Raw genomic sequence first — 14,220 nt, 5'->3', positions numbered from 1 at the left:
GCCCTTCCCGTCTTCACAAGGATCTGATCTAACAATGATTTACTCTCCCACCACTTCAATCTTTCCCCTTCCCTTATTGAGAGACCTCTTTTTTCTCCCTACAAGCATGCTCTAGTTGTCCCTATGCTGAAAAAGGAAAGAAAATCTTCCTTCCGCTTGAGAGCCCCTCGAGCTCCTACTCTATCCCTCCACTCTCTTTCATCCCTAGACTATATTTGCCACAAGTAGAGTCTCTATGCACAGCTTCTACTTGATAATAACAGCTAACACTCACTGAGGATGTGCTATGCTAGGTTTTGTGCTAAATGCTCTACCTGAATTGTTTCATTTAGTTATCCCAACAATCTTACAAGAAAATCATACCCATTTTCTAGATGAGAATACTGATCTTCAGTAAGGTTAAATGACTTGTCCAAGTTCACATGCCTTGTAAAAAGAGAGCGTATTTCTAACCCAAACTGACCTGGCATGGAAGCCTATATCCTTTTTGATAACTCCCAAAGGCATTTCTCTAATGAGGGAGTTCAACACTGGCCAAGGGAAGGGATGGAGAGGGTGCCTCCCCACACCCTCCTGGTGGTCTGTCTGACCCTTCCTCAGTGCCAGGCCTGTCCAGGTACACCATCACTCTGTCTTGTCGCTGCTCTCCCATCACCTACCCTCCCCTAGGATCTGGAGGAGCAAGCGCAGCTGTACAGTCAGAGCTGGCTGTAAAACTTGGCTTCAGCATCGAGTTCAACTATGGGAAATTAGTAACCTCGTCTGTAAAATGAACTCGAGAGAACAACCTCATAGCATTGTCACAATCACATCTGGAAAAGTACCTGGCACATAGTAGGCCCTCAAATCTTATTAGCTTTCTTGCCCATAAACCCCTGCAGTATAATATGACATTTCCTCTCATCTCTGTATTGAATAGGCTCTCTTGAAAAGCACCAGTGATATATCTTCTAAGCACCAAATCCAGTTCCACCTTTTCTCAGCTATCAGCCACCTTGACACATGTACAGCATGTTCTGGTTGTCATAGAAGAGATTATCCCTATTGCTTTTAATTAAGGTCCCCAAACTAGAAAATGTCCCCTAATTCACTGATGTAGAAGGCTTTTGGAAAGTTCAGCTCAGCAGTTCTCAACCAGAATGTGCATTCAAACCACACAAGGGCATCGTTACTGCATATTCCCAGGTCCCCGGCAGCTCTGAGCCCTTGACCTAGAATGGGGTTCAAACTGTGCTTAGAAAACTGGAGCACATGTGAGTCCTATGATTCAGTCCTGGAATTGGAAAAAAATCATTGTAATAATTTAAAATTGATGTCCTCACCTGTGAGCCTGTGGCTTATACAAGTAAAAAGATACTCACAAGATTGTGTAATCACTGATGGGACATATTAAAGAAGATAAGAGACACTAGAAAGTAGAGTAGGACCAACAAGCAGGAAGGAGCTCTCCAGAGGCTCGAGGGCAGCAAAAGCCAAGGCAAAACAGGAGGCACCTGAGTCACAGAGGAGAGAAGGCAGGCCCAGGTTCTAAGCACCCCAGGGCTAGGGTGTTTTGTGACTGTGAGAAAGCCCCTGCGGGTAAATCTGCTTCAGGCTCCAGGTCCCTACATCACTGGTACTGCCTGTTTCTTAAGCGTGAAGAGAGATAAGGCAAAGGCAGGCTGCCGAGGGTACCCAGGTGTCCAGGACAGTGAGGCGTGCCTGGGAGGCTGGGGTGACTGCAGGCATCACCAGAGCGGGCAAGCTGTGATCTGAGCTGACCTGTCCTTTTCCCTCACAGGGCTTGCCGTGATGGAGGTGGCCCCCTCCTTCTCCAGTGTCCTGAAGGACTGCACCGTCATTGAGGGCCAGGATTTTGTGCTGCAGTGCTCCATACAGGGGACCCCAGTGCCCCGGATCACTTGGCTGCTGAATGGTGAGTTCCTCCTGCCTCAGCTCTCTGCTCCCATCCCCTGGGCCCTTTGGTGCTGCCTGAATCCTCACTTATCCCTCTGAGCCATTTATGCCTTGGACATCCCGGTGGTATGAGAAGGAAGCACGGGGCACAGAGAGAGCACGGGCACTGGGATCCTGCTCCCGACTGGCTGAGCAAGTTACTACTCCTGTCTGAGCCTTGAGTTCTCCGTCTACATGGCGGGAATCATGCTGCCTATCTGCAGGGTGGTGGTTGTGAAATTAAATTAGATCATTTCTATAAAGTGGTCAATGAGATGCCTGACACATAGGGGCATGAGCAGTTGGATTTCTTTTCATATGGCCAAACTCATAATAGGCCCTCAATTAATATTTGTTGAGTAAATAAATGAACAAATAAATTAATAAACTAATGAACCACTCTCAAAGTCGCATGAGGGATCTTACCTTTTATTTAGTGGCAGGTGGTTCTGGGACTCACAGACCAGTTATTCTTTTTAAACTGATAGTCCTATAGAGACTTGCCAACTCTTTTTTTGTCAAGTAAGGTCCTTTAAAAAATTATTTGCCGTACATTATCACCCTTTTCTTTTTAAAGGACCATTTAATTTCAACAGTGTGGGAGAACTCTGACCTTGAAAGACTGAGAACTGTCCATTAAGCTGATAAGATGGAGCAGGGACTACTGTGGGGATCCCCAGGGAGGGTGAAAGAGCCCCTGCTGAGAGTCAGGAGACACAGGCACTTGTCCTTCTCCACCACTGAGTGGTCGGGTGACCTTGGACACTTCACCCCTTGGGGTACCAGCTTCTTTATCTATGAGAAGATAGGGTGGAAAAGAAGGTTTGGGATCTCAGCTCACTCTCACACCTAATAGAATATGCTCCTTAAGACAGCAGTGGGCCAGGTGCGGTGGCTCACGCCTGTAATCCGCACTTTGGGAGGCTGAGGTGGGTGGATCACCTAAGGTCAGGAGTTCGAGACCAGCCTGGCCAACATGATGAGACCCCCCCCCCCATCTCTACTAAAAATACAAAACTTAGCCAAACATGGTGCCAGGTGCCTATAATCCCAGCTACTCCGGAGGCCGAGGCAGGAGAATCGCTTGAACCCAGGAGCCAGAGGTTGCAGTGAGCCGAGATTGTGCCATTGCACTCCAGCCAGGGCGACAAGAGCAAAGCTTCATCAATCAATAAATAAATAAATAAATGAAAGAGCGAGCAAACGAGCGGTGGTCCCCAACACTTATGCACCAAATAGTCCCCAGTTGTGTCTGCGTCATTGGTGTATTGCCTGTGAACCTTCCTTGTTGGTGTAGTTTGCTCAGGCTTTGCTAGAAGCTGTCTTTAGTGAGTGAGAGGAAGTGCCATCTAGTCTTCCTACATGTAGTGTTCTTGGGTAGGTACGTGAGAATTGAGGTCTGCCTTCCCTCCCAGCCCTCCGCAAAGGACAGAAGTCCTACTGGATCCAGTGATTGACTTCAAGGAGGCAGCCTCCTTGTGGCTGGAACACAATATGGGCGTTAAGGACTAATAACGGAGTCTAGACTAAGTATCAACAAACATTTTCTATGAAGGGCCAAGTAGTAGCTATTTTCAGCTTTTCAGGCCATACAGCCTCTTTAACAACTCTCAGCTCTGCTGTTGTGGTATAAAAGCAGCCATAGGAGGCTGGGCGCAGTAGCTTACTCCTGTAATCCCAGTACTCTGGGAGGCCAAGGCAGGCAGATTGCCTGAGCTCAGGAGTTCAAGACCAGCCTGGCCAACACAGTGAAACTGTCTCTACAAAAAAAAAAAAAAAAAAAAGCAAAACTTAGCCAGGCTTAGCAAAACTTAGCTGCTGCACTCCAACCTGGGTAATAAGAGTGAGATCCTGTCTCAAAAAATAAAAGAATAGACAGTACATAAGCCATAGACAATACGTGAAAGAATGAGTGTGGCTATGTTGCAGTAAAACTTTATGGATACTGAAATGTGAGTTTCACATAATTTTTGCATGTCATGAAATATATTACCTTTATTTTTTTCGGCCGTTTAAAATATGTAAAAACTATTCTTAGCTTGCAGGCGCTACAAAAACAAGCTGCAGTTAGGATTCTGCCCAGGAGCCATAGCTTGCTGTCTCCTAGTTTATGCATCACTCAAGACTGTGTTTTCTCAGCGACTCTTAGCTTTTCCACACCCGTTCCACTAGAGGGCGATCATGCTCAAGTTGGGTTTCCTTGGCTGCTAACTCTAGTTGAACCCAGCCTCCGAGCTGGGAGAGCCTAATGTCTCCCAATTGTGATGTGCCCTGAGCCAACAGCTCCTTTCTGGGGCCTCCATCCCATCCCATGTTTGTGGGGCCACAGTGAGTTACGTTCCAGTTAAAGGAGAGCTCTCAAAAGGCTTGTCAGCACATGTTTGGACAGAAGAGACACATTGGCGGCAGTCAGGGAATACACTGGTATTGTCAAGGAAGAGAGGTTTGGAGGGTACCATTGTGACAAAAAGTAAAAACAAAGAGCAGTGCTCACTTCTCTCAGTGGCAGGATCCAGGCCCCTGCCTTTCCCAGCCCCCGGACCCACTTTTATGAAATGCAATAGGTTGAGAGGAATCTTCCCCTCTAGTCCTATGGTGTGCTTGCCGGTCTCTTTGCCAAACTGTCATGGAGACATGAAGTGTTGCTATGTGCAGAAGAAAACACTGCATTGCAGGGAGACGACTTCTTTCTGTACTTTCTCCCTCCCCCACTGGCCACCCCCACTTTTATGAAGTGCAAACCAGGACCCTGGGGCCTGGCAAGGGAAGAAACTGACAGTTGCTTCCTATATGGCAGCTGGACACATTCCTGCTCCGAGGCCAGACTCTTCAGTAATGAGATTTTTTTTTTCCTGGAAATGAAAAGTCACATCCCAGAATGATAAACTCCCAGGAACATAGAGCATTAAGGAAACCACTAAAGCTCATTGCATGCACTCCTGTCTCCATGCAGGACTTTATGTGACCTGGAAATGTCACGTGGAAGGGACTCTGGAAAAAAGGAGCCGAGTCATTTTAGTTCCCTATATTTACCTTTTCTGTGAACCCTAAAATACACCTAATTGCATAGAAGAAATGCACCTAACTGCAACATTGGGTGGGGGATGCAGAATTGCTTTTTGATAAATATCTACAGTGGAAAATGGAATCATTGTTTCTGGAGACATCTAAGTGGAGCTGGGCACCCCATGTTCAGCCCGGGAAAGCTCTGTTTTGCCTGAGGCTGGGCTATGGACCAGATAACCCTGTAAGAGTCTCTCCAGGCTCAGAATTCTGTGAAGTTGAGGATGTGGATTTGGAGACTGTTAAACACAGAATGCCCAAAACTCTGTCCCTTTCCCTCCTGCATTTTTTAATTCCTCCAGATTCTCCCTCCCCCATCCCTCTAGGCCCCGTCTTCCTCCTCCACCACACAATTACTCCCTTTCCTTCATCTCCTTAGCCCCTGGCTCTTTCTCCAGCCCATAAGCCTCTGTCCAGCTGGCTGGAGATGTGCATGGTACATCATTAGCCCTCAATGGATCTGAGCAAGCATGACAAGCCTCAGCGTCATGACAGCAGCAGCCCTGCTGAGGACAGGGCTCCCGTCCCTACTGCCAGTGCTGCCTGGCCTGAGCCTTCCTGTGCTTCCTCCACAGGGCAGCCCATCCAGTACGCTCGTTCCACCTGTGAGGCCGGCGTGGCTGAGCTCCACATCCAGGATGCCCTGCCGGAGGACCATGGCACCTACACCTGCCTGGCTAAGAATGCCTTGGGGCAGGTGTCCTGCAGCGCCCGGGTCACCGTCCGTGGTAGGAGCCTCTGGGCACCTGGGTAGAAGCACCTTTCCTGCAGACACTTCTGCTTTGGAGGAAGGGCACATTTGTAGAAAATGGTATCATGAGTGACAATCCAGGGAGCAGAGGTGCACATGGCACTACTCCACACCATTGGCAGCGGCAGGTGCCGTGACAGAGGAGTGGCTGCTGCAACCTCTTAGGGGCAGAGGAGAGGGTCCTTAAAAAGTGCTGCACCTGCAGGTAGGAAGTGAGGGAGATGACCTCCAGGAGTTCACAGCGACAAGGGTCTGCCATCAGAGGTGGCCTTTTCCTCACCCCCTCACTCCACTGGGGCCATGGAAAGATATGGGGGAAAGAGATGAGGGCTCCCTTAGCTCCAGAAGCTCCAGGTCCGGTCAGAAGAAAACCTCACACACTACAAAAAGACTTGGGAGAGCACTCACATATTCCCTGAGCAGTCAGCGGCCTCACCAGCGACCCTTACATGCTGGGGGACCCCTGGGTCACAGGGTGCATATTGAGGCTTCCAGAGGGTCACAGGTTGTCCCCTTTCTGCCCCTCTTCTACTCACCGGCCCTGGCTTGTTTTTACACATCAGCAGCCTGGTCTCCAGTAATCTGATTATCACGGTCATCCATTCATCAGCCAAGCACTTAGTCCCCAGGAACTGCAGGGAGCCACAGACTCAAGACAGATCTGTCTGGGCTGTGGTATCAGCAGGCCTGGTGACAGTTCCCATGGAAGTGCTTCTTGGGTCCAGGGCTTTCAGGTAAGCCTGATCCCACCCTCACCCTGAGCCTATGCCCCCAGCTCCTGTGCGTGACTGGGTCCTCTGATGCTAGCACTGAGTGCAGCGTGACTGGTCTCCCATCAGACAAGCAGGAGAATACATCTCTCCATTCCCCAGGGCTCAGGCCTGTCAGGAACATCTCTGTATTTTATGAGTAGCCACTGTCTGGGAGGCTGCAGGAGGAAGTTTCGCGGAAAAGGAAAGGGGAAGAAACATTTGTGGCTTACTGTGTTAAATACTTTCACCTCACCCGTATTCTCTCACTGAGACCTCAGTAGCCTAGGGGACAAGGATGCTGTCCTGATTTCAGACAGAAGGCTCTGGAAGTCTCGGGAATTGAATGTAACTTGCCTAAGCGCATCACGTTAGTCTGCAAAGCTGGACCCTGGAGCCCACAGCCTGTGACTTTCAAGTCTGCGCTCATTCCTATGCCCTGACCTTTTTCAGAGGACATATCCCCTGGCCCAAAGGGGAAGACTGGCCACTGTGGGCTGGGCGATGTCAGTCCCTTAGGGATGAAGGAACTGGCACTGATGGAGAATGTGGCTGACGCTGGCTCTGTGAGGCTCTCTGCCAGGAGTGAGCATGAAAAACTTGTCCACCCCTTCCTTCCAGGAAACCCACCACACTGGGTTCAGAGCCCAGCTCTGGCCTCTGGGAATTTGCAGCCAGATTCTGGTTTACAAACTTACTCATTTATCCTCATAGCTCTAACTTCGTGACTCACTGGGAGCCAGGTGGGGAGCTCAGGAAATTGTGATAATGAGACTTCAGAGGAAACCTGAACTGCTGAGAACCTTGTCTCTGAGGGTCAGGGGGCAGGACTCACCTTCCACCTGGGGGCTCTTCTTGGAGGCTAGTGTGGCCAACCCCAGAGTCGAGTAAGGGGCAGCAAGAGTCAGAATGCTGCATGTAGAGCCACGTGGCTCAGCCCTCTGTTTTCCGATACTCCCTCCACAGCCGCAGCCAAGGACTAATCCAATGTCTGTCCTGGCTTGCCTGTGTTTAGATTGGATTAGAGTGACCCAGCTGAGCTAAGAGTACCGAGGAGGTGGGAGTCCCAGGCAAAGGATCAAGAATTCTTTAGGGCCATCCTCCTGACTCCCAGGCCTGTGGGTGCTGGGGCCTGAAGGATCACCACCCATCCACAAAAAAAAAAAAAAAAAAAAAAAATGCACAGAGAGGTCCCAGGCAAAAACTCTGCCAAGGAAGTTTGGATTTGCTCTGAGAAGAGGCCTGCATGAGAGAACCCCCTCCCAGTGTGGGGGATGCACTGGGCTATAAAGACCAGACAGGCTCAGATACCATAAATGGTGAACAAGGCTGAGGACGCAGCCACATGCTCAGGCCCGGCAGCGTTTGGGCTCTTGGCACAGGATTGGAGCAGGGTGAGCCTGGCACAGTGACACCCCCTGGCACGGTGCCCTGAGACACTCAGGAGGCTCGGGGCTGCTCCCTGCACTGTCCTCTGCTGTGGAGTTTTTCTGACTTGATTGGCAGCCCCATTGGCTCTGGGTCCTCGCGGGACAGCACGGGCTGGGGGAGATGATCACAGTGGAGGTGTTTGTTCCCTACTGCACTGATGGCTGCTTCACCTCTCCCTTAGCTGCCTAGGTCCAGCCCTCTCTTGCCCTTAGTGTGGCACCGGGCCACGGTGGGGAGCACGGATATGGAGCCAGCGGCCTGGGTGTGAGTCCTGCTCTGCCACTTACTAGCCCTGCAACCTGGCGTTAGTTAGCATTCCAGACCTCACCTTCCTCTTGTGTGAAATGGAGATGCTGACAGTCGCGGTACTGTGAGGATTAAGTGAATGAATGTGCAAAGTATCCCCAGAGCGTAGGATAGCACATACCCTCCATAGGTATGTGCTGTGATTATGATTGTCCAGCAGAGCCCACCTTTAAACAAGATACAATCCTTACAAATGCCAAGACTGAGGAGGGGTTTTCCCAAAGGATCCACTTTGCTACAGTATTGTGTGTTTGTTTGGCCATCAGAAAGTCAGAGGAGGGAGGTGTCCAGCCAGATACAAGCCATAGACGCACGCGCCTGCTTCCAAGGGCTCTGGCCACAAGGTGGCGCCATGCAGCAATGAGTGTCCCTCCAGTTGTCTTCTCTAGGGGTGGTTGAGGGGCAGCTCTAGGGGAAGCAAGCTTATTCTGAGAGCTCAGCAGATACTGTGCCAAAGGCCAGATGCAGGGGCTCTTTCTCACCTCTCGCCTTTTGCCGATATTTTGCAATCATCGAGATTGCTGGTGCAGCCCTCAGACACGATTTCTGCAGCCAGCCCTTCATGCTTTCTCTGCCTCCCCTCCTCAGTGACTATCTTCTTCTCCAAATCCTGGAAACTCCCACAAATGTCACTTTCTCTGGGAAGCCTACCCTAATCACCCCAGAATTCGTTCCCTGAACACCGTGTGCTTCTAGTATTACACTTACTTATCAACAAGTCTTTGCTGCGCGCCTGTATTGATCAGTGCCAGGCATTGTTCTGGGGAAACTGCAGTAGACAGGACAGCTGAGGGCCCTGCCTGCAGGGTGCTTACATTCTGATGAGGATGCCGGCAGCAATCAGCACCGGCCTCATTTCAAATGCTGGCACGTGCTGTTAAGAACATGAGCAGGTCACAAAGGAATAATTATAAAGAGAAAAAGCCAGTGAGCGGGGTGTGTGAATCGAGGAGGGTGAGAGGGTGTACCTTTAGTGCTGTGAGGAAGCCTCAGAGGTGTCCATGGCCTGGGGAAAGAGAGCTCCAGGTGGGCAGCACAGCAAGTGCAAGGTCCTGAGTCAGGAGCAAGGTTGGCCCATTCGAGGAGCAGCAAGACGGCAGCCTCTGTGGCTGCAGCAAAGTAGACTGGGCAGTGTGATAGAAAGTGAGTTCAGAAGGCGGGGGCACACCATGCCAGGCCTCTGGAGGAGAGGAGAAAACAATTAACTCCGTGAAAATTCACTTTCATTTTACTCTACTTGCTTAATTATCTTCCTCTCCAGACTGTAAGCTCCCTGCAGGGAGGGACCACGTCATACTGTGTGTAGAGGCAGGCCTGCCATGGGAGCATGCGTTCCCTGAATGGATGAGAGCACAGAGGTTGCCGAACCTCCCCTGCAGTGCAGGGAGGCATTCCCTAGAATTCCTCGCTTTTCTGGGGACTCAGTGCCCATTAGGGCGTGCAGGAAATCTGTAAATTACCTTAAAGAGTCCCTCAACAGGGCTACGCGAAGTGGCTCATGCCTGTAATCCCAGCACTTTGGGAGGCCAAGGCAGGTGGATCTCTTGAGCCAAGGAGTTCGAGACCACCTTGGGCAACATGGTGACACACCATCTCCACAAAAAACACAAAAATTAGCCGGGTGTGGTGGCCCATGCCTCTAGTCCCAGCTACTCAGGAGGCTGAGGCAGGAGGATTGCTTGAGCCTGCGAGGTCAAGACTGCAGTTACAGTGAGCTGTGATCACACCACTGGACTCCAGCCTGGATGACACAGCAAGACCCTGTCTCAAAAAAAAAAAAAAAAAAAAAGAGTCCCTCAACAAATATTCCTTCTTTCCCCAACACAGGCTAGGGAAAAAAAATTCACCTGTAGTTAACCAAGCAATGAATGTCTTTCCTCCTGACCCAGGATGAGTCTAAAAGATGATTAATTCAAATTCCTGCAGAGCCCAGGAATATCTGAAATACAGTATATATTTCACAGTGTTTGGACTGAGTCATTGCTGGGGGCTTCCTTGGGCTAGAATATTTTAAATTTTTTTGCCCCTGGAGTATCTCCATCAAGGCTAAAATTCTTAAGTGTCTAGATTTATTAATAGCCTGCTAGTTGTGCCCATTTTGACATAGTTTCTCAGCCTAACGGTTTGTTTATTTAACTGAAGGCCTGATGGGCCTGTTTAAGGCATCTAAGGACATAAAATGTGGGTAAGTTAAAAAGATGAAAAGATGATCTCTAGAATAGATAATAAAATATAACAAGCATATTTATTAGAGTATTTGTTTTGATGCAGAGCTTCTAATGAAGACAACAGGCACCAGCGAAGTCAGCGTTTGCTTGGCAATGAGTAGAGGCAGAGTTTGTTTTCAGATTAATACCAGGCACTCTGCGGGGCAGCCTGGAGCCACCTCCTTTGTCTTCCCTGGTTATGCCCAGGTACTTTGGACACTATACAATCTATCTAGTTAGCATAATGTATGGATCCTGACCTCCTTAAGCTTAAAAACACTGACAACTTCTTAAATACTTACATTGGCTACAGAAAAATATATTGAAGAAGAATAAATACCAATTTTAACTTGCCTTTTTTATATATATTAAGAAGCTTAGTTTATTCAAAACATCTGTCCACAAGCCTTTAAACTCTAAGAAGGCAAGCAATTAATTACATGTTAAAATTTATAACTAATATTTTCATTTTATGTAGGTTGAGTACAGAATTGGGTTTGTGTACCACGTGGGTTCTTTGTGTTACAGAAAGACTTCTGAGCATATACGTGTACGTATGTGCCCATACCATAGAACTTGAGCCTCGTTTTACTAATAGGGCCATTATAGAGCTTTATAACTCTCCACCTCTACAGCCCATAGTCAGTCATAATTACATGGAGACCCAGATCAAGAATGCCATCCAGAATCGCAGCATTGAACTCCCAGCGGCAAAATGTGACCTGTGTGATGACAGTGTAACTGAGAGTGTGGCTTCCAGGCCCGCACCGGGAGGGAGCAGTGGGTGGTTTGGATGCTATACCTTTATGTTGAGAGTGTGATTATAGCTTCTAAGACAGTGAAAAGGCTGTGGTTTCAGTGATCCTTGCTTCCCAGCTAGCAACCCTATCATTACTGGTCAGAGATCTTTTTTGGGATATTATACGTCATTATTCTTTTCATTCTTTTCCTCGCACACTTCTCTTCCCATTTGCTTCTTAAGTTCTGGGAGGAAGGGAGGCCAAAAGAAAACAAGGCTATGGGAGGAAAAATCCTTTTTATGCCACAAAGTATCCATTTTGCTGACTTCAAGAAGGTTCTGTTTGGTTAGGAGACAGCCTTTTGTTTAAGGGGAATTCAGATGCCCCGGGGATTTACAGCTTGCACAAACCCCCTGGAAATGGGAAGGGGCTGCACGGCGCGTCAGCAGGGAGAATGTAACTCTCCTTTGATGAATCCTCCAGAGTTAACAATCCCGATATTTAGGGAAAGGAGGAGGCTGGTGGTGATCCCTGGACCATGCTGGATTTTCAACTCCAAATAAAGAAAGATGGGGGAACTGTGCTTCCATGGTGCCCCCTCAATTGGTGATCTGTTGAATTTCCATAGTATAACGGGGTTTGGAGTGAATCAGAATTGCTGCTGGAATGGTATTTTGCATTGTAATAACTAAGGAATACAGCTCATGTTCAAAGCCTAAGGAAAATATTTGGTAGATCCAAGATTAAGGCAAACATGTGTTGAATGCAAATTTGGATCCAGGAGCTTGGGTCCTCAGAAAGTAGCAAGTTGACCAGCAAATGTTGGCAGGTAGAAAAACACACTTATAAGGAGAAATTCAGAATTTAGTTGTTTTTCCTGCTAAAACCACAGAAAGAAAAGGAAGGGCTGTGAAGGGAAGACAGGAGAGTTACTGTAGTGCAGAAGGAGATGCCAGGTCCTGGCCAGCCACCAGGACAAAGGCAGCAGTGGGTTCCTAGTGTCAGGTCCTAGAAGAGGTAAAGGCCTCACTCCTGGTGCTGGGTTTGAAGAAGAGGCTTTACTGGTTATTTTATAAGAAGAATTAGTGCAAGAGGTAACAAACTGCTCCTAACTCTTCCTCTAAATAAAAGCTTTCCAAAACGCCATGTTGGGTATCAATTTATATTAGGTTTTTAAAGTAAAACCACTATCAATTTGTTTTTAAGAAGGAATTGTTTGATAGGAAAAGTCTAATTGGCTAGAAAAGCTGGCTTGTTTTATTTAATTCTCACAACAACTCCACTTGACACTTCCGAATTCACTTTACGGATGAAGAAAGTGATGCTCAGGAGGTGATGTCAGCTGCCACAGTAGCCCAGTCGATCAGCAGCAGCACCAGGCCCCCACCTGCTTCAGCCCATGGGCTTTCTGTGTGGCTGCTCTGGGATCCTGATAGGTCATTCGTTTGATGCTTTTGCTTCACCAGAGCGATCATTTCATGTTTAGTTTCATGACTAGGAACTGGCTTCAAAAACAACTTCTAATGAGTCAAAAACAGCCAAAATGGCAAGGACGGAAAAACTCCATGGGTCAGTAGAATCATAAAGGGGAGAGTGCGTATTATCTGTCTGTCTCTCATTCTCTTCCCCTTCCTTTGCTTCCCTTTTCCCCCTCTCTCTTCCTCACACTGCCTCTTTTTCTTTCTCTCTCTGTATTCTTCCCTTTCTCCATTCTTGCTCTTTCTTAAGTCCTATTAACAGCTTCGTCTATATGGCATCGTTTTCACTTGTCAGCATCTGCTTTGGCTTATTCTTAGTCATTGTGCTTGTCTTTTCCATGGGAGGATGGCCCGATCAATCCTTTTCCATTCTGTCAAAATAGGACAGTGGCAGTTTAATGACTGAGTCCGGGAGTGAATTGGCTAATACCAAGTAACAGAGCAACAGATAAATGCACTTTAGATCCTTAATCCTAGGCAAGGAAAGCAAGGAGACTCAGCCCTTTCTGCACTCCAGAAAGAAGGCCCTCTCTGGGCTCAGTCTCAGCAGAGCAGCAGGAAGCACAGCTGTGGGGAAACCCAGGGTATATTTAGTGTGGCCCCATTTGAGCTGGGCAAGTCTGTCACTGGGTCCCAGCAAAGCATCCCTTGCTATTTGTGTGCCATGACCAGTGTGTGTCCTCCCAAGACGAAGAAGGCTCGGGCTCTCTGAGACAACCTTGTCACTGGGGGCCTCTTGCCTCAGACCCTAGTCCTTAAACCAGGATGATGCTAGAAGGAGGCCAAGGACAAGCAGAGAGGAGTGACTCCCAGGGTAATGGGTAGCTCTGGACATGAATATGAATGATGACAGAAAGCTCCTCGCAGAATTGAGACCTGCCTCTGCTCCCAGAACAGTCAAGGGAAAGCACTCAGACCAGGACCCCGCCAGCAGCATCTCCCTCCTCATGGGGCATCGCAGCCCCAGGACCTTAGGACAGGCGAGCTTCTTTCTCTGAGTCTCAGCTCTCTCCACTGTAAAATGGACACAATCTGCCCAATACTTCCGAGATGTTGAGGATAACACTGAATGAGCTGTGAACATCTTTTAGAATCCTGGAGCACTGGGCTTTATAAGGAATCATCGTTATGTGAAAGTTCTGGTTTGGGGGGTTTTCTCATTGTAGTTATTATCAGGTCGAATTTCCACAACCAAAGGAGTTAGTTGGGTTGGAAAAGTCAGAAAACATTGATTTTTATACTTCTTGTGTGCCATGTATTGTTCTAGCTGTTTTATATTGTTACTTTTTAATCATCTAAAACCCTGCAATATTACCATGCAGTATATTGATGATGTAGACATTATACTTTTCAGTATTATGTTGCCGTAAGTTTGGAGGAGAGAACACCGAGGCTTGCTTTGGGAAAGTTGCTTCAGATCACACAGCCAGGGCCATGAGTTAAGAATGGCAGTTTCCATCTGTCCCTTCGTATTTTACCTAAGTCCACAGAAGAGTGAGCAGAAACTGATAGAGTCTAGAGGCCAGAGATGAGCCAGAATAATTTGTTTGGCTTTGGAAT

The 14,220-nt window shown here is 48.2% G+C and overlaps 1 protein-coding gene across 9 annotated transcripts in view; it reads left to right on the top strand.

Annotated features, from left to right (window-relative positions):
- Positions 1-14,220, top strand: part of MYLK (myosin light chain kinase) — a 280,357-nt gene that overhangs the window by 162,912 nt on the left and 103,225 nt on the right. For all 9 annotated transcript variants that reach the window (XM_063661671.1, XM_063661677.1, XM_063661676.1 and 6 more), the window contains 2 exons: positions 1,781-1,915; positions 5,574-5,726. In XM_063661671.1, the coding sequence (XP_063517741.1) occupies positions 1,781-1,915; positions 5,574-5,726 (288 nt within the window). The remainder of the gene's footprint in view (positions 1-1,780; positions 1,916-5,573; positions 5,727-14,220) is intronic.

This window comes from Pongo pygmaeus, chromosome 2 (genome assembly GCF_028885625.2).
Source record: "Pongo pygmaeus isolate AG05252 chromosome 2, NHGRI_mPonPyg2-v2.0_pri, whole genome shotgun sequence".
NCBI classification, from domain to species: Eukaryota; Metazoa; Chordata; class Mammalia; order Primates; family Hominidae; genus Pongo; species Pongo pygmaeus.
The sequence above is the reverse complement of the archived record's forward strand: the minus strand, read 5'-3'. Positions and strand labels throughout refer to the sequence as shown.